This window comes from Rosa chinensis, chromosome 1, assembly GCF_002994745.2.
Source record: "Rosa chinensis cultivar Old Blush chromosome 1, RchiOBHm-V2, whole genome shotgun sequence".
Classification (NCBI taxonomy): Eukaryota; Viridiplantae; Streptophyta; class Magnoliopsida; order Rosales; family Rosaceae; genus Rosa; species Rosa chinensis.
Window position 1 is genome coordinate 8,686,048 of NC_037088.1, and position 20,417 is coordinate 8,706,464.

Here is a 20,417-nt window from a genome sequence, read left to right on the forward strand (position 1 = left end):
TGTGTTACTGAGTTGTCTGATGATCACATATCTCCAGATGCAGCTAGTAATTTATAGTCCGGTATTTTGATCCCTCTGGTCGTATCAAGAGTAGATAGATATTTGATGTTAAATTCGGATATAATATAGAACTATGATCCAAAAACAACAACGTGCAGGAAATAAATATCCATTTCAGTCGATCGAGTCGATGTGATCGGTAGTTATTTTTCTGATTGAGTATTATTTCTTAGAATTAAATACCGGTTACTCCCTATACTTATAGGGTTTTGTTGTTTCAGTCCCTGATGTTCGAATTTCACCTAAAAGTTCCCTCGAACTCTCAATTTCCTCACAATTGATCTATGCTGTTAAGTTCTGTTTAAATTGTCCGTTAAATTGCTGTCGTGGCATCCATTTCAAGCCAAAATGTCTATTTTACTCTCAATTACTTTTTAAATTTTTTTTGCTCTCTCTCTCTCTCTTTTTTTTCCCTCTTCTTCTTCCAAGCTCTCTCTCCTCCATTGTTTGTCTCCATCTTCTTCTTCCAAAAACAAACCTAGATACATAATCTGCTTCAGCATTAAATTGAGGAAGAATTGAGAATCTCTAGTAATGAATAACAAGATTATCACAGCAAAACAGTATCAGGCAAAAAAAAGATGTCCAAACTCATGTTCCTATAATATCCATCAACACGTAGCCCATGAAAATTGAGGCACAATATACAGTGCAACATTCACATAACTAACCATCAATTCAACCTCCACACTAGTACCGCACAAAACCAAAAATTCATCATGTAAAGGAATCCAATTCAACTAACAAATATAGCAATGAGAGAAAGCAACAATACCTTTCATATTGGGGGCTACTACTAGCTCCAAACCCAGGTTTAAATCATCGAAAACCGCAGGTACACCTTTGTCAGCTTTCTGTGAGCTAAAGCTTTTCAACGACTCCGAGAAAGTCATTAATCCCACTATTATCACTCGCCTGTGGCAGCGATGACGTCACCGTCAAGGAGAAAATGTCGTTTGCAGCGGAGCTCTTCAGCCCCTAATGCTGTCAAAAATGTTGTCATCGTAAATCGGCTTGTCGAAAATCGGGCCAGAATCGGCGACCTTGGAGGCTGAATCAGGGGGCCCACCACCACCGTACATGGAATCCAAGTTGAAAACTTCGAAATTGGTGGAGAACCTAGCTGAACCGCCGGAGATGTTCTCAAAGTCTTGGGCTTTCAGGGCTCCAAAGATCTGGTCACGATCGTCGGAGAAGGACCCATTGAAGGAATTAGAGGTGAAGTTGATCTGGAGGAGGGTCCGGTGGATCTGAGATCGAAAGCTAGGGGCTTTGAAGAAGAAGATGAAGAAGGATAGAAGACATTGAGGCCGATTTGTCGGAGGGCTTGAAGCCGTAATCGAAGCTTAAGAGACCCGAGATAAGGAGACATTGGGGCCAATTCGTCATCGGTCTAGTACGGCGGTGGGAAGCGTTGGCGGGGGGTGGGTGAGAACATTGGGGTGTGGGATATGGAGAGAAGGGAGGCGTAAGTTAGGAGAAGAATGAGGGTTGTGATGGTGGTGGTGGGTGGTCGTTAACATTGATTAAGGGAAGAGAGAGAGAGAGCTAGAAGAAGAAGTGTTAAAAAGAAAAAAAAGGAAAAAAAGAGAGAGAGAGAGAGAGAGAGAGAGAGGGAGAATAATAAAAATAAAAAAAGGTAATTGAGGGTAAAATAGATATTTTGATGTGAAATTGATGCCACGTTAGCAAATAGCAATTTAACGGACAATTTGGACGGAGCTTGACGGCATTGACCAATTGTGAGGAAATTGAGAGTTCGAGTAGCTTTTAGGTGAAATTCGAACGTTAGGGACTGAAACGACGAAACCCTATAAGTATAGGGAGTAAACAGTATTTGATCTTATTTCTTATGTTGATTACCATTAGTTTCTAGACACTTCATGGTAATGTGATTTTCTCAATCTAAACATTACAAAAGTCTAATTATTTGATTGAATTTAGTAATTAGATCACTGGCATGGATTGAATTTCCGAGAGCATGGAGATTCTAAGCCTCTGACTATATATGGAGATTCTAAGCTACAACTGCAGTTGTATTTGCATTGACAGTACTACCTTGCGGCAGGCCGGCTTGCAAGGATTTGATCAAACAGAACCGCCCTAGCTTATCTCATCTTTCTTGCAACACTAAGCTTTGCCATACCAGAGCGCAAGTAATTTACAACAAACAAGCTAGGATTTACCGGGCAGGTGATCCACATTATAGTTACTTCCTAGCTAGCTAGCTACTTTTCTTCCATGTCCACGGCAGGTCACATCTATTACTCTCGATCGAGGCTATTTAACCTTGTGTTACAGTGTCTGTTACTGATGATCTAGTCATGTGGTTGGACTGGTGATGAGATGTCAGTTGAATTAGAATGAGTAGCTACAAATTAAACTTCAACGTACTTCATGAAAGTTTGATTACTAGACTGAAACAGGACTGCATGTGCTTATAGCGTGAGTAGTTAAGGCATCTGCATGCATGTGCTCTTTGCAACCTGAAAAATCGGTGACATAATTGCCGGAGGGTGATGCAGATGGGATTATTGTTAGTTGTACATATTATTATTGGTTTCTGTACGTATGTGATCATGCATAGATCTTCTGGGTGGGTTTAAAACTGAGATCTGACTCATTCGTAATAATTATTCTCATTGTCCACGCCATAGAGTTTTTTTTTTCTTCTTCTTCTTCTTCTTCGAGTAAGGCCATGAGATATTCTATGTGAACCACATTTTGGGATACCAATTGCATCCCACCATATGTACCAGCATGTAGTGAAAATCCAACATACTACATAATTTTATTAGATGACGTGGTTGTGCCACATCAATTGTGTCATGCCCCGAATTTTGAATAAATAAATTCAAATGCGAAACGCGATAACTTAACAAGCACAAGAAAAACACATAGAAAATTTATCAAATAAATTAAACAACTGAGCTCACAATGTACATACCGACTCGTTCTTTAGAGTTACATATTTCATTACAGATAGTTTACAAATTAAACTGAATGACAATTTAATAAGTAAACACACCCACCACAACTCACTACAGCGGAAGACTTAAAACTAAGATTACCCTTTGATGTCCACGCTACCGAACGTACCCCTCAGCTTCGATTACGATTAATCGATATTCTAACCTGCACAATAAACCCTACACCATAGAATAGTGCACCGGGTTGAACAAAACAAACCCGGTAAGCTTTTTAAGCCCGTATGAGTAAACTCAATTAAAGTAACTCACGTCACGCATGCTTATAATTTCTCAACTCGTGAGATAAATTAAAGCAACAACATTTAACTCCACAAAACACAACCAAATATACAAAACCATCCTTCATTTGTCTCAACAAAAGTAGTTGTCACCTCAGTGACATTTCAAATCATTTTCTATCTCAACGACAAATCTACGAAAATCACACTCACTTCCCCTCAACATAAAGCATTTGTCAAAATGATGACCTCACGGCTCATTTTACAACTCACTACAAATCTCAAACCACAACCACACTTACAATTGAATTAAGTAAAATCAGTAATCCCTGCATAGAAACTTAGTTTAGGAGATCACCTTAATAACACACAATATAAATCATATAAATCCCTGCATAGAGTTTAGTTCAAGAATTTACATTAAAACAAACAAATCAAAAAGCGGTAATCCTTGCATATAATTTAGTTCAGGAGATCACCTAAAATTACACAATTCAAACGGCAGTGATCCTTGCATATAACTTAGTTCAGGAGATTAAATTAAAAATTACCAAATAGAAATCATAGTCCAAATCTCATGTATAAATTAAAGAAAGAACACCAGAAACATTCTCCGAAAACCACGTACTCATGATGTAGTAACACAGTTACCACCATGACCGTACGCCTACAACCGACTACGTACTCCTGATGCAGTAACCCAGTTACCACCAGGACCGCACGCATACAACCGACTATGTACTCATGATGCAATAACCCCAATTACCACCATGACCGCATGCATACAACAGACTACATACTCATGATGCAATAACCCCAATTACCACCATGACCGCATGCATACAACAGACTACATACTCATGATGCAGTAACCCCAGTTACCACCATGACCGCACGCATACAACCGACTATGTACTCATGATGCAGTAATCCCAGTTACCACCATGACCACACGCATACAACCCAGTTACCCCACAACACAAGGTACTCTTACAATACTCGGTTTTACAATCTAAAACCAAATCAAAACTTCAAATACTCTTTTCACACAACAAAATCAACAATTCAAATTTCCAACAAGAGTAAATGCTCCAATATAATAATCTGAATAAAATCGCAATTATTATGCTTCGCACAATGCCACACCATTCATATATATATTCCACATAAATATATATATATATATATACCTAGTCATTCACGCAGGAATGACCACTAATACCAACTATAGTTTTACAAATTATACATCTCGAAAATCATTTTATATCAAAACATTGTTAACTTACCCATGAACCGTTGTCGATCAAGTTCATATATTTTAAAACAAATAATTTCATTTGATAGATACGATTTCTCATGCTAACAATTAAATCTACTAAAATAAAACATAACTAATTATCAACCGAAACACTGTGAGATTTACTCACCTTTAAATCCCGCTGTGTCTTCTCTTACAGTTGAGATCACAAAATCAACAATTGTTCGCCCAAAACAATTCCATCAAACACCTAATCACATACAATCTCAACTTAGCACATAAATTAACAAAAACCATTTAATTCCGAAACTCCCGAAACACACTAAAAATCCAAAAGTGACGCCAATCGAGGCGAAACTTCATCCAAGATCACCTGAGGTCTCTGGAATACTTAAATGAACAATGTGACAAAACCACAACTCAATCGGATAGTCGGATCCTCACGGATCGAAAACCGAAAACCCTAAAACTTTGAAAATCCATAACTTGCTCATACGATTTCCAAAAATTATAAACTATATATCGAAATGCTCGTATCGACAAGTAGGTCGAAATCAGGAACAGAAACTGTCCTTGGGGTGACCGGAAGCCACCGGAAAATACCACCACAGTGGCGGCGCTACCGCCCACCCAAAGTCAAAATTTGACAAAACTTCCAACACCAAAGTTCCTCATCCCAACTCCAATTGCAACTTTCATAACTAACACAAAGCTTGAATCAAAGCCATTGGGCAAGAATTTACCTCGCAAGTTTTGAAAACCGATGAACCCTAGATTCCCAATCTTCCAAATTCGAGCTTCACAGGTTGAATCATTGCAAGCGACCTTGGGAGAAAGCATCTACTCCCTCCGAGCTCCAAAAGCCCTCAAGAAACACCGGCGATGGTGGCCGGAATCGGAAGTTCACATCTGGGTCCGACGCAGCGCCGCTGCCAAACTTCTCGGCCTTGCACCGCCCTTCACAGCTCGTTTCATGCTCCAATTCTTCCACAGACCTCAAGAGGGATTGAGATGAAGAGAACCCACTTTAAATCGCGTCCTATGGTGGCCGGAAGAGGGAGAACAAAGACTGCGAAGGGGAGAGGGCGAAATGGGGGTCAGGACCGAAGAGAGAGAAAAGTTTCCCAAAATGGAAACTCTGATTTTTTTGATAATTTTTTGGAAAAATCTCATCATATGAACTCTGATTTCGGCGTTTCGCATGTCCACAAACTCGTATCGACGCGCTCTACAATATTCGTGAAGGAAGTTTTCACAGAATCCTAACGTATAAAAAGTCAACCCTTGAATCAAAGCTTTCTGAACAAATCATTACACGAACTAATTTTTGCTCCACCCTTGAACCACGAAATAGCTCAACGAACACTTAATTAATTCCCGGAAACCATTAGAAATTCATAACGAATTTCCGGGGTCTTACAAACTGCCTCATAGGGTGGGATACAATTGGTACCCAAAAAGATAGTTCACCTAACATTATTCTTCTTAACTAGTCGATTGTGTTCATAAGATTTTGATCTTCGATCATTTTTAAATTCCTTCTTTACGATAATGTTCTATTGTTTCTCAATTCCTCGAAAATTATTTCGGAGAAACTTTGCTGATGAATCCCATGATGTGCTTGCCAAAGAACCCAAAGTTGATTGGATAGGCTAGAGAGAAAAACTAGAGAATGCCGTTGGTTGGGATTGCACCTCGGTGCTAGCTCAGGTAGGCCGGTGCGTTGTGCGTGCGGCCGGACAGGTTCTGTTGCCCATGGACAGGTCTGTTACTCTGAGGCTAAGACGTGGAGGTTTTTGTCCTCATATTTTCTCGTGTCTGGTTGCACCAAGGTGTGTTTTGTTGTTGAGGGATGGGATCGATGTTGGGCGGACCCATGGTGCTGCGATGGGTTAGGCGGAGGAGCCACCACGGTTAGGTGAAGGAATGGAGCGAGGTTTTTGGGCAGTCTTCCTCTCGGGTCTGGATTCACGATCTGGATCCATGCTACGTGGGGTTGGGATCGTGGAATTGGACAGATTCCTCCTCTGGGGGTCTGACCGCGGTAACAAAGCGGATGTGGCGGAGGCCCAATATTGACGGGGAGTGGTGGGCACGGAGGCTTGATGGTGTAGGCACGACGTTGGGCAGGGCGTGAGGAGTGGAGGCTGATTACCTTGGTTTTGTGGGCCCGGCTTTGTTGCTTGGGCTGGTTGGATTTTGGGCCTGGGTCTGGGTTTGGGCTCAGGTTCCAAAATGTTTTATTTTTATGTTTTATTGCATGTTATATTTAATTAGACGTGGCTTTATGCCTGTAATAAGTCCTTATCATTCTCTGATAGGGCGACGTGGGCTTGGTCCCGGTATGCACACCCAGTGTGCTTTGTCTGACCTAGCGAGGCGGCGAGCGATTTGCTTGACCAAATGGACGCAACCTCCTAGTGGCAGGATGAAATTGAGTGTCGCCGGATTGATTTCCTTGTGGCAACATAGTGGGAAAGCTGTGTTATTTGTAGTGATGCTTCTTCTTGATAGAGTTATCTTTCCGGTATGTCACCGCTATGTCAAAGTAAATGGAGTAGTCATTCGTGCACTTTTGGCTATTTGGTGCTTGTTAGAATACATAGATTTAGTGGAGAGTCTTGGTATTATTTTAAGATGTTCTCCTTATGCTTATTGTAATCTGGGGTTCAGGCTCTACATTCCTCCCTTATATTCTGCAATTTCATTAATCGTGACTTTAGGGCAGCTGCACCAGCCCCTCAAAAAAAAAAAAAAACCCAAAGTTGGTATTAATTAAACATGCAGTAGCCACACAACCTGAAGAACATATATTTCATTTCACGCACATGATAAAATCCTAACAACAGTAATTTCCTTGTTCTTTCTTTTTGTCATCGTTGTCTTTCTCTTTCTATGTGAGATAGACTTTATTTTATACTAATATATGACTTCCATGTTGAAAGAGAAATTCATAAGCTATCTTAGGACTAGGGAGCCACATGTGGAGGAAATGGCTTCTTAAATTTTGGAACTAGAGGGAATAATGGTTTCTTGTAAACCGGAACTGGGGAGAAAACTGGCTTCTTAAATTTCGGAACTGGGGGGAAAAATGGTTTTTTGTAAACCGGAATTGGGGGGAAAATTGGCTTCTTGTAAACCGGAAGTGGAGGACATGGCTTCTTGTAAACCGGCACTGGATAATATGGCTTCTTGTAAACCGGCACTGGGGGGGGAATTGGCTTCTTGTAAACCGGAACTGGATAATATGGCTTCTTGTAAACCGGCACTGGGGGGGGAATTGGCTTCTTGTAAACCGGAACTGGATAATATGGCTTCTTGTAAACCGGCACTGGGGGGACAATTGGCTTCTTGTAAACCGGAACTGGATGGAAATATGGCTTCTTGTAAACCGGCACTGGGGGTAAAATTGGCTTCTTGTAAACTGGAACTGGATGGAAATATGGCTTTTTGAATTTTGGAATAGGATGGACAAATGGCTTCTTCAAAAAAGGTTTTTCTTCTTGTGGAATTGGGGAAGGAATCGGCTTCTTGAACGGTGGGATCTTGAAAACAGGAACAGATGGTGGTGATGGCTTTTTGACAATGGGAATATTATGTAAAGGTGGTTTCTTGAAGTACGGCTTTTGTGGAAATGGCTTCTTCAGAGTGGGAACCTTGTGCAGAAGTGGTTTCTTGAAGAACGGCTTTGGTGGTAGTACTGCAAACTTTTCCTCTTCATTGAGATCTGCAGCCTCAGTTGTTTTCAACTCTTCGATCATTTTGAACATGCACAAAGACATACACAATGTTATTCTCAAATATTATCATATAGAAAAAAATATAAAAAAAAAAAAATAGAAAATTGCGTACATAGCTTCAAATAAGTAATTTGTTTTTAGTCTTATACGATAAAAGAAGTGTAGGCACGAATCGATATGTGCTGGATCGATCGATATACATATATATCTCACCTGAGAAAACTTTGCTTGGCCCTCCGGCTGCCTCGATGGTCTTCTCATCACCGTAGCAGAAGCTTGAAGTAAACAAGCAGATCCAGAGACCCAGTAGAGCCCCATGGAAAGCAGGACGGATGTGCATGTCGAGAACCCTAAAGTGTTACACTGAATAGCGCGCGTAACGAAAGTTTGGTTTAAGCAGCTCTTGTGCTTGATGAGTTGATTCCACAGGCTGGCATTGTTATATATAACAAATTTGGGAAGACATCTAGGAGGTTTGCTTTGCTTGCACTTAAATGTCTGAGGGCCAGAGATGAGCTAAATTCATTAATTAGCATTATTATTATTAGCATAAATATGCTAATGCTCGCCGTTTTTGTAGCTCAAATGATAATTCATTTTCATTGATATCGAGCTTCGATCTACTTCTCTAACTGTAACCAGCATCTAAATCTTCTGTCAAATGGCATTAATATTGAGTAAGACTAGTCGTCCCACATTATCCCTTTTCCATGTGAAAGATAACAGTAGACAACCGCTTATTAATTAGTTGAATATTGTGCTTGGTCACCTTAGTGCCTTGGTCGATCGGTCGATCATTTCCATGTCGAAATGATCTTACTGTTCATCCACCCAAACGCCTATACAAATGATTACGTATGGGAAATATTGAAACCGTCCACTAACATTACTGACCAAAATATAAGCTTTAATAGTGATGCTATACAATCCAATGTATTCTTTTTCCATTTTTCTTACAAGTCCATATCATGGGGTGGCTCTCATAATGTACGTCATGGCTCCAACTCCTCGTCTTAGTATTGAGTGTATTAGGGGCAACAAAAAAAAAGTGATCGAAAGAAAGAGTATCATTCGGCTAATTAAAGTTTTTTAGTTAGACATCAGATCTTCTTAATGGTCATTGTGATGTATGTGTTAACATTGGCAATGTTGCTTCAAGGCCACCGATATTATCGATGCCCCGGTAACACAATTAGAACCAACGTAAGAATACTTTTATGGTACGTTTATTTACTTGAAATGAGTATAGAAATGAAGGAATTGATTCTAATAGCTAAGTTCTCATGCGTTTAATTACTACCAACGGGTATGAGAATCAACTAGTGTACGTCTCACGTCAATGTCAGGAATCAATTCCAGAATATCAAGGAGGTTTGATAATCAAGGGGAGAGTAGGTATTAGGAATGAATCTACGGGAATGAAATTTTTTTATCAAAAATATCTGCTAAGTTCTCATGCGTTTAATTAATTACAAATAACAAGAATCATATCAGATCTCCGAATATGGAATATATACAGGTTCCTAAAATAATCAAACCTAGAATTTCATTATTTCCTCTTTACATGGAGCAGAAACATGCTGAAATTTGGAATGGAAAAATGTGAGTCTATTTCTCCAATGCCCTCTTTCGACCTTGAGACCTACTAGATAGAATATCCGTGGAGGTAGCTGGAGGATCTTTCAAGGTTTCTACATCACTATTCTCATCATCACTGACATAAGTTTCAGTTTTGTCTGTGCTCTCTTCCTCTTGTGGCAGTTTCCCAGCCGCTTCTTGTTTTGAGAGCTTGTCCCAAAGCTCTCTTAGTTTAGCCTTCTTTGAATTCAAGACCCCAAGAAACTAGAAAAAGGGAAGAAGTCAGTCAAGGTCTTCAAGACAAAATTCCAGAAAACTACTCAAAGTATTTGATTCCCAGAAAAAACAATAATTCGAGCCAATTAAATGTTTGATCAAATTGTAATTCTGACGCACATTTGGAAGGGTTAAGTAATTAGTTCAAAACCAAGGAATATTTACCAAACAATTGCTCCTAGTGCTGAAGTATCCTATCCATCCAACTTGGCAAAGATGAATAAGTCTTTAACTTCAATGATTATAAAAGAGTATAAAAGAAATTGACAAGACAACAGCTCAACGTAATATCTTCAACATGACACCAAATGCAGCGTTAGGGTTTTCATCTACAAGCATTATTTATCATCTGATTAAACACTAGACTCATAACCATAAATTGCCAGAACATTCTTCATGACTCATGTGGGAAAACAAGTTTCGTGATGATGTGGTGATTTTTAGCTGTTTTATATGACGAGAAGTTTGAAGCTCTATATATATATATATATATAAACATTTTGAGAACACACAGTGAGAAATCAATGAACAAATCATAGATATGAAAAACTTAAGCTACACCTTTGCATAAACTGCGGATTCAAACTCCATCTTCTCATTGGCAATCTTTTAATTCACCCTGTGTTAGACCCTTCTCAGCTTCCACTTTCAACCTTTCAAATGATTTGAGTTTTTCTCACAACTTCTTCCTATACAGACAGACATACACTAGCATGAATGCGACAAACAAAACAGTTGCACTCTCAAATGTACAAGCAGTACAACACTGACTCGAATATGAAAGAACTTCACAAATAGAAGAAGCTTCAATTAGTTACTTCTTAAAAGTTTGCCACACCAGGAGCCAACTTAGTATATTGATTCTTATCACTAACCCCATGACTGGTGAGAGATATTCTCCGAAGTATCATGTTACATGAAGAGATGTCGTCAACTACTAACAAAAAAATCTCCTTTATGATTGATCTTGGCACCTCTTCCCAGGAAAATTGGGAGTCTATATTTAAGCTTTTGTTGAAACATTCAGCTCCTAGGCAATATAAATCAGCATATCTGAGGTTAACAAACTCAGTCTAATGTAGCATACTAGCATCAACTTCTGCCCTAAACCCGATGCATCATAAGTACCCAATGTTGTATTCCTTCATTTTTGTCAAATGGCAGCAGCTCCTATGTGAAATTGTGAACTGCTCTTTTGTCTAGTTGCAGGGCCTCTATATGTTGCCACATGTGAATTGCCCAAGAATGGACATTCCCTTTTGTCTAGTTGCAGCAGCTTTTTGAATTCCTGCTTTTTCTCTTAATTTGATTCCCAGCAGAAAGAGACTAAGAGAGATTTGGGCCCTGGGCTATCGCCCTGCCTGCCCTGGGCTAAGGCCGGGCCTGTGGAAGACCCAAATGGGTTTCCTCATAAACAAAAAATTCTTCACAAAACTTAGATGAGACATCAAATTCCAAATTTCCAAAAGGAAAGTTTAAGTTTTCGATTTCTAATTCAATCTTATTTGTCTACCATCCCACATCACATTCATAAAACACACCTATAACAACATTATGAAATGAATTCCATAAGCTCAACAATGACTATGCAAACACTTACACTTAGCCCAACATTTGCATCCATCAGAAAATCCAACACTAGCTGCAGCTGTTGTTTCCTTATTGACACTTCCATAGCCATTCTAGCTTCATCCCTTCCTTTTCAAAAGTCCATGACAACTGCCACACAAATAATCACCACAAAAAATTCAAACTTTCCCAAAAATAATCTCAAAGTCCCAATCTTTTATATTTGATTTGTGAGCACTCACCCTTCTGTGGCCATCGCTGGCATCAATGAATCCGGAGACGGAAGCAGAGTGTTAGAACCCTAAATAGCGCTCGGCTAATGAGACGTCCTCAGATACTGGCAAGTCCCACTGGGTGGCTCGGTCTCTAACCGCTTCTTCGGAGGCATGGCAGACCCAGGCGTTGAGGTCGTCCGTGATGGAGAGGTCGAAGCGAGACTCGAACCATGTGCCGTTGACGAAGATGGGTTGGGATTCTCTGGGTTCCAGCTTTAAGCATGAGTGTCTGGGGGGCATCCTCCATTGCCTCAGAGAAGAAAACCCAGAGTCCAGAATTTGTTCTTGCTTAAATTAGAGGATTTTGTATTTCGTTCGGCGGAAATGTTTAAGTTAGTTTCTTTATATTGAGTTAATTTGATTCAAGTCCTTTTTGTTATATAAAAATTAGATCTAGTCCGCACATATTTTCTTGTTAATTGCGGTCCATTTGCTTTTTTTAATAGTCCATTTAGCCCTTAGAACCAAATAAGGTAAATAATTTCAAATTCACTAATTATATCACAATTTTAGCTCAATTTTAAATTTTAAATTCAAATTCCAAAATTTACAATTCATCAATAAATAATTTTCAGACAAAGAAGACTAAATGCATTCATATAAACTCAATATACATAAGATGTAGATCTAATACTTATATAACTACATTATAGGATGAAAAACATTAGAACAAAAATTCAAACATTATTGCTTCATTGTATCTATATAGTAGGTATTTAAAGTTGTATCGTAGAGATTTAATCTACCTAGACATACGAAGCAGGAAAAAAAAAACATAGAATATATTCTCAATCTAATCAAAAGGTACAAATATGTATATATAGAACTTATACCTAATTAAAAGATAAAATGTATGTAAGAGAAAATGTGAGATAATGAGAGAACCTTAGATATAGAGATCTACAGAAACTTGATTTTTTTTTTAACTTGTGAAATCTTACCTATAAATAAGGCATGTTAATGTGAAATAAAAATGTCTAATCAAATTGTAGGACAAATCTTACCTATAACATCATAATCGATTCTATATTAAAGGTAAGCAAAAACTTTTTACCAAATCTATAATAAAGGTAGCTGCGAATTGAAGATGTCATGTTAGTAAGACCTAAAAATAATCTAAGAAGGGAGAAGCCACACAAAAAAAATACTAATGTGAAAGAAAAAGATAGAAATAAACAGAGAAATGAGAAGTATGTGTTGGAAATAAGATATGCATGGAACAAGAAGAGGGAAAAAACGATGATTCGGTAGAAAAAAGGAGGAAAAAGAAGAAGAAGAAGAAGAAGACAATGTGTGATAGGCAAGATGAAGGAAGAATAATATCTTAATATATATAGATTCATCTTTTGAATTCAATCAAGAAACTAATAATATAAATTAAAGTCAACACATTAAATTTGCTAATTTTACATTAACAAGATTGCAATAATTTAGGATTCTCATTAATTTATTGGTTTTTACTGTTTATTGTGCAAAATATATTAAATAAGGGTATGTTAGGAATGAAAAATTTAGGTGTTGAGTCAGCAAGATAAAAAAGGAAATAAATCCAATGTGCCAGCTGAGTCATAGGACCGCGATTAATAAAAAAATTCATCCGGACTGCATCTAATATGGGTTGTGAGTTTTGGACTTAGATCTAATTAACTCTTAACCTAAATACAAGGCTATGTGTCAAAATATCATTGGTAAGGCAAACCATGTCAGCAACTGACATGGTTTGACTGTAGGATGGAAAAATTTCTCGTGGGGAGGGGCCTTCATCAATGCATTTTTTTGGTATAAAACAAAAAAATCATCAATGCATTTAGTTGCTCTTTATTTCCTCTTTTGTGCAAGTGGGTAGGGCCTTCATCAATGCATTTTTTTGGTATAAAACAAAAAAAATCAATGCATTTAGTTGCTCTTTATTTCTTCTTCTGTGCAAGTGGGTAGGTAGGCCTCATCATATGGCCCTTGGGCCCAAAGCCCACCCGGCCCGACCCTTCCATTAGGGCAGGCCGGCCCGACCCTTTCTCAAATAGGGTAGGGTATGGGTCATATAAATGAAGCCCGACCCGATTGAACCCTTAAGGGCTAGGCTAGGCCCGGCCCTAAAATTTATATTTTATTTTTGTTATTTTCTATTACATGTGTATAAAACTATAGAAATATAGAACTTATATTGAATTATTTGAATCTGTTATATTAGAAAATGGGTTTTTAAATTGAGTGAGTCCATTTGAGGCCCAAAGGTATGAAGCCCAACTCCAAACTCCAATAGGGCAAAGCAAAACCTAGACGCTATCGAGATTTTCAGACAGAAAGGAAGACCACCCGCCTCTCTCTCAACACCCTCTCTGGCTCTCTTCCTTGAGACAATAAACCTACACTCCTTCGCCGCCGATACAATCACCACCACCACCTCCGATTCCTAATCGGTTGGCGAGGGCTTGGTGGACGGATCTGACACGGTCTGCATCCACGGCCGACGCACACGGTCTGCATCCAAACCTAGATACGGTCTGCATCCACCCCAAACCTAGCTTTTCCCGATCGTTGAAGGTTCCGAGTCATCGCTCTGCATCCAGCGTCGACGCACACTATTTCAGACGCACAAGGTGAGGACTTCGTTCCCTGTTTGTGTTTGTTCTGGTTTTGACTCTCTCTCCCTCTCTCTCACTTGAAATCTCACACTTCTTCCAGATCAAGAATTCTTATATCGAAAACAGATAGACCAGAGATCTTGGCGAGGCATTCATTCCCATACATCGCTCTGCATCCACCGCCGAGGCAATGTAAGATCTTTTTCTCTTTAAAGCTTATGTCTTTACCTTGTTTATGATTCAAATGGTAGCATTTTGCTTAAATTTTGGTACTTTTCTGTGATTTCAGAATGAATATAGACCAGGGAGTCTCACGAGCTACCATACGTTCTAAATCTTCAGTGTCCATTTCTCTCATAAATCAATGTTAACTGTGTGTGTGTGTCTCCAGTTGCTTACATGAAGTGTGAAACTGAACTGAGCTTAGAATGGTTTTGGTTTATAATTTGGTGTACAGAGGAACTTGAAGTTTGGGTTTTGTGCTTTAACAAAATAGTGCACAAGTTATAGAATATGTGAATCATTAATTTAATAGGCTGTGGTGGTTTAATACATATATACTGAATCATATACTTACATATTCTCATATAAATTGAATGAGTATTGATCAATTAGAAATCTTTATTCATAATTGCAGGCAATTCTGAGTACAATAGAGCATGGTGGAAGTTGATTGACATAATTGCAGGAATCTTCAAGTCCACAAGAATGATTGATTTTGTAATTTTTTGTTTTTAAAGAAGAAATTAATTGATATCATCATTGCTAGAAGTAATTGAAAGTTTTTTTTTTTTGAGAGGAAGATGTCAGCCCTTTATTAAAAGTGAATCAATTACAAATTACAAGCTTCAGCTGCAACTGCAGCTGAGAGGAACGAAGGAACAGAAAAATAAAAACAATCTTGGGAGAGAGAGCAAGCATGAGTTGCTAGTTTATGAGCAACAGAGTTACCCTTTCTCCCAATATAAGCCACCCTCAACACTGATGAGGCTTCCAACTGTGAAACTAAGTCATCATACAATCTTCCTAATACCGAAGTATTAGTAACAGTAGCATCCATCAATTGACGCTGAACATTTAGTGCATCCGTTTCCAGAATAACAGGTAGGAAAGAATGGTCGATCGCAAACTCCACAGCCTTCTTGCAAGCCAACAGTTCCCCATGTTCTGGAGAAATCAAGCCATACACCGGACAGGCTCCTCCTGCTAACATTGCTCCAGTCTCATTACGTATAACAAAACCGACGCCACCCTGACGAGTAACATGATTGAACGATCCATCCACATTAATTTTTAGTACACCCAATGAGGGGGGCAGACCAGCGCACTACCTTATACCGTCGACTCACTCTATTAGTCTCTTTCAAATTATGGAACCTAAACTCTTGCAATCGGGACATAGAACTTAGGATCACATCACAGCTCGTTCCCTTTTTCTGACTCCAGATTCTCTCATTTTGCTCCTTCCAAACACCATATAGGAGAAATATCAGAGTTCTAAAATCAAGCACAGACAATTCTTGAGCACACGAGATCAACCAGAGATCCAAACTACTATTCTGAAGTTGAGGTCCATAACACACCTGTTTCAAAACAGCACTAGACTGAAGTACAGATCGAGTAAAGCTACACTCTCGACACAAATGTAGCGTAGACTCTTGCTCCACTTCACACAATGCACACAAAGTCGACTCCAGTTGTACTCTTCTTGATTCAAGTTTGGCAAGTGAAGGCAAAATATCCAAACAAACTCTCCACATATGAATTTTCGCCTTGTTTGGAACATTAACCTACCATAATTTCTTCCAGAAGACACTCCCCAAAGAAGAGATCATAGGATTATGGGTAGCAAAAGAAGAGAAAGAGAACCTGTACGCAGATTTCACGGAATACCGCCCATCCTTTGTCAGCTTCCAGACCAGCCTATCCGCAACCACTCGTCTACTCAGAGGTATGGAAATAATCAACTCCACTTCCTGAGGCGGAAACAGGCTCTGAAGGCGAGATACATCCCAAACTCCTGTGTGCAAAAGTAAGTCACTAACCTTACTGACTGCGTTTTGAGCTAACGCTGAAGGTGTAGGTCGCCCAGTAGGTGACCCCAGCAACTAATTATCAGTAAAAATTCGAATGTCTTTTCCGTCACCAATCTGCCAGCAACAACATTCCTCCAGCAACTCACGAGTAGAAAAAGTACTCCGCCAGGAATAGGAGGGGGAACCATGTGCCATAGCCTCCCAAAACGATGTCTCAGGATAATACTTCGCCTTATATATCCTGGCAATTAACGAGGAGGGGTTGGTAATTAAGTATTCGCCATGCTTGTTTCGCTAGCATGGCCCTATTAAATTCTGTCAAACTACGAAACCCTAATCCACCTTCCTCCTTAGGATTGCACAATGCAATCCAGGTCTTCCAGTGAATTTTCCGCTTATCTAGAGTACTTCCCCACCAAAAGCGTGCACACATCTGTTCCAAATCATCACAAAAATTCTTTGTCAACTGGAATACACTCATCGCATATGTTGGTAGCGCTGAAGCCACCACACGAATTAGAATATCCTTTCCAGCCCCACTTAGCATCTTCCCTTGCCAAATTGATAACTTCTTCGCCAATTTATCCTTGATATACTGGAACGTAGCCGTCTTCTTCAGACCCACATAAGTGGGGAGCCCAAGATATTTTTCATGGACCTCAACCATCTGCACCCCTAAAAAATTAGCTATTTCCTCCCGCCTATCATCTGAAACATTCTTACTGAAAGCGACAGAACTTTTATCAAAGTTAACAAGCTGCCCGGAGGCCCTACCATAAGTCTCTATAACATCTTGAAGTTCATAACAATTTTCCAAAGTTGATTGAGCGTAAATCATACTATCATCTGCGAATAACAGGTGGTTAATAGATGGAGCAGTGGCACAAACCTCTATCCCCGGTAACAAACCCAACTCCTGCTTCTGTTTCAGCATAGCAGAAAAGCCTTCAGCCCCAAGGAGGAATAAATAAGGGGATAGCGGATCGCCCTGACGTAAACCCCTACTCGGTGTCACATGACCCCTTGGCTTCCCTCTGATCAAAAAGGAGTACCTGACCGAAGAAACACAATGCATCACCATATTGATCCAGTCCTGAGCAAATCCAAATCGGGCCATAATCATCTTCAAAAAAACCCATTCCATCCGGTCATAAGCCTTGCTTAGATCCAGTTTCACAGCCATAAACCCCTCCGTTCCCTCCCTCTTGTTGTGCACAAAATGGGCAATTTCATTAGCCACTAGAATATTGTCCGTGATCAGACGTCCTGGAACAAAAGCGCTTTGAAAAGGTGAAATCACCTGAGGCAGAATGACCTTTAACCTATTTGCAATCACCTTCGAACATATTTTATAAATCACATTGCACAGCGCAATTGGACGAAGGTCAGACATATGTTCCGGGTTATCAACCTTTGGGATGAGACATATATGAGTAAAGTTAATCTGCCGAAGTAACTGGCCTGTTTGAAGGAAGCTCTTTACCGCCTCAAAGACATCTGTTCCAATTATTTCCCAATAATGTTGGAAGAATAAAGGTGGCATCCCATCCGGACCCGGGGATTTAGTTGGGTACATTTGGAAGAGTGCATGACGAACCTCCTCCACTGTATAAGGTGCACAGAGCTGGTTATTCATCTCCTGGTTCACTGAAGGTCGAATGGCTGCCAATGTAGTATGGACCGCGTCAAAATCTATCTCCGAAGCTTGGAACATCTTTGAAAAATAGGTAGTAACCACATTCTCAACCCCAGCATCATCGTCAACCCATTGACCATTCTCATCGTAAAGACCATGCAGCAAATTCTTTCGCTTTCTGTTCTCAGTTTTACGATGAAAAAATCCTTTGTTCCGGTCACCTGCTTTGAGCCAAGTAACCTTAGACCGTTGTTTCCAGAACGACTCCTCCTGATATAACAATATTTGAAGCCTATCCATCAAATCTTTCTTCTCCCGCTGTACCCAATCAGAAATAGGCACATCTAGGAGCTCCTCCAACCTAGATCGAATACCGAGCATCTGGATTTGACGTCCCCGGAACACTTTCTTCTGCCACTTATCAAGTTGAATCTGAGTATGCGTTATCTTTTTCGCAACAAAAAACATCGGAGTCCCCATAACGTCCGTACCCCAAGCTTCCTTGACCACCCCCTCACATTCCGAATGCTGTATCCAGAAAGCCTCAAACTTGAAGCGATGATGCTTCGGTCGAGATGCCAGAGGGGTTGTACTAGCCTTCAATAGGATGGGTACATGATCCGAGTCCGATGGAGACAGATGGAAAAGTTTTGAATGACCAAACAAATCATACCAAGAGGGTGTACACACCGCCCTATCCAACCTCAATTGTGTTTCCGAGTTCCACCATGTTGCCATAGCCCCATGAAAACCAAGATCCAATAGATCCCCATAACCTAGGGCTTCCCGAAACCCTCTCATCTGCCTCTCCGCTGTCACAGGTCCATCAATCTTCTCCCAATTGCTAAGTATTTCATTAAAATCTCCCACTACAATCCACGATAATGAATCTAGGTCAGCAAGATCACGCAGTAGCTTCCACGACCTATCTCTCTCCCCTGTTCTAGCGTACCCATAGAATCCAGTCACTCTCCACGAGGGAGTACCCGCTGCCCCAACAATCACCGCATCCATATGATGGGCTGACGTCGTACCCATTCTCAGATTTACCTCATCATTCCAGAACAGTCCAAGGCCGCCAGACAGACCCTCATTGAGCACCATCTCCGCATTCACAAATCCCAGCGCTCTCTGCAACCGGTCAAAGTCCTCCTGTCGGCTGATTTTCGTTTCACACAGGAACACAATTTGAGGCCTATTTTGTGAGATAAGATCCTTCAGAGCTCTTGTTGTCGCATCGTTACAGATTCCTCTGCAGTTCCAGCTAAGTACATCCACGTCCATGGATGCAGATTTTTCTTTCTATGACCTAGAAAGTAAACCCTAGCACAAGAGCGGCTAGGTCAAGTCTAAAGATATTGTTTTTGAAGTAATTGAAAATTTTAGTTTCACTTGCTGTAATTGATATCATTAGACTTCAGGCTATTTTCTTTAGTTTTAAGGGACTTCTATTTAATTGCTTATATTGAAGTAATTTTTTTTTTTCCCAGAGTGAGTTTATTTTAAATAAAGCCTGGCCCGACCCTATTTAAAATGGCTGGCCTGGCCCGACCTTTTTGACCAGTGCGGAATGAGTCTTAAGGGCGGGTAAGAGCTTACGTATTGAAGCCCCAGCTCGGCCCTAAATTTTGTTGACTTGGTCAAAGCCCAGCCCAACCCTGCCCTAAGCCCTAAAATTTAGAGTAGAGCTGGCCCTAACTTGGCCCATGATGAGGCCTATGGGTAGGGCCTTCATCAATGCATTAGTGATTTAGTCACTTTTTTTCTAATTTAGATTAATGGATCAATTGAAGTTTTTTTTTTTTGGTCAAATAACTCATTGAAGTTATTAGTTGGATTCGGCTGTCATAATTGTGTTAATTGATATGCTGTCATAATTGTTTACAATTGTATAATACCATAATTGATATGCTACTATGTTTAGTGAAAGAAACAATGAGTTGTGGACAACAAAGAAATATCATGCTTGGAAATGGATTAAACCAATTCAGTGGGAGTTGAAGTATTTTTTGTGTGCGTACCGGTGGCATTTTCAGATTCAAGCAGCATTTAGTTGGCACTCATTTAGGTGGTGATATAGTTTGGATGGTGATCTCCTAGTTGATGAGAATGATGATTTCCAAGCATGAAGTAGATTTCAACAATTGTTCTTCATCTTTGACGTTTCAACTTTAGATCTTTGATTTCATTTTCTGT

The 20,417-nt window shown here is 39.8% G+C and overlaps 1 protein-coding gene and 1 pseudogene across 2 annotated transcripts; both read right to left on the reverse strand.

The window, feature by feature from the left end:
* Nucleotides 1–7,297: 7,297 nt before the first annotated feature.
* Nucleotides 7,298–8,692, reverse strand: LOC112182149 (repetitive proline-rich cell wall protein 1). Of its 2 annotated transcripts, XM_040512755.1 has the most exons (3): nucleotides 8,480–8,692; nucleotides 8,002–8,277; nucleotides 7,298–7,968 (listed from the first exon to the last, which is right to left on the reverse strand). In XM_040512755.1, exons 1-3 carry the CDS (start codon nucleotides 8,604–8,606, stop codon nucleotides 7,496–7,498), a joined length of 876 nt encoding a protein of 291 aa, XP_040368689.1. In that variant the 5' UTR covers nucleotides 8,607–8,692; the 3' UTR covers nucleotides 7,298–7,495. The 2 variants fall into 2 exon arrangements, with proteins under 2 accessions (XP_040368689.1, XP_040368688.1); XM_040512754.1 differs by having other exon boundaries at nucleotides 7,298–8,277.
* Nucleotides 8,693–9,665: 973 nt separating this feature from the next.
* LOC112199932 lies at nucleotides 9,666–12,204 on the reverse strand (annotated as a pseudogene).
* Nucleotides 12,205–20,417: the final 8,213 nt, after the last annotated feature.

What these genes read in the sequence shown, in the direction of transcription:
- LOC112182149 (XM_040512754.1), bottom strand. Translation starts at nt 8,606, where the DNA reads ATGCACATCCGTCCTGCTTTCCATGGGGCTCTACTGGGTCTCTGGATC. An exon ending in GCCAAGCAAAGTTTTCTCAG is followed by an intron (nt 8,278 to 8,479) that starts GTGAGATATATA and finishes AAATGATCGAAG; the next exon opens with AGTTGAAAACAACTGAGGCT.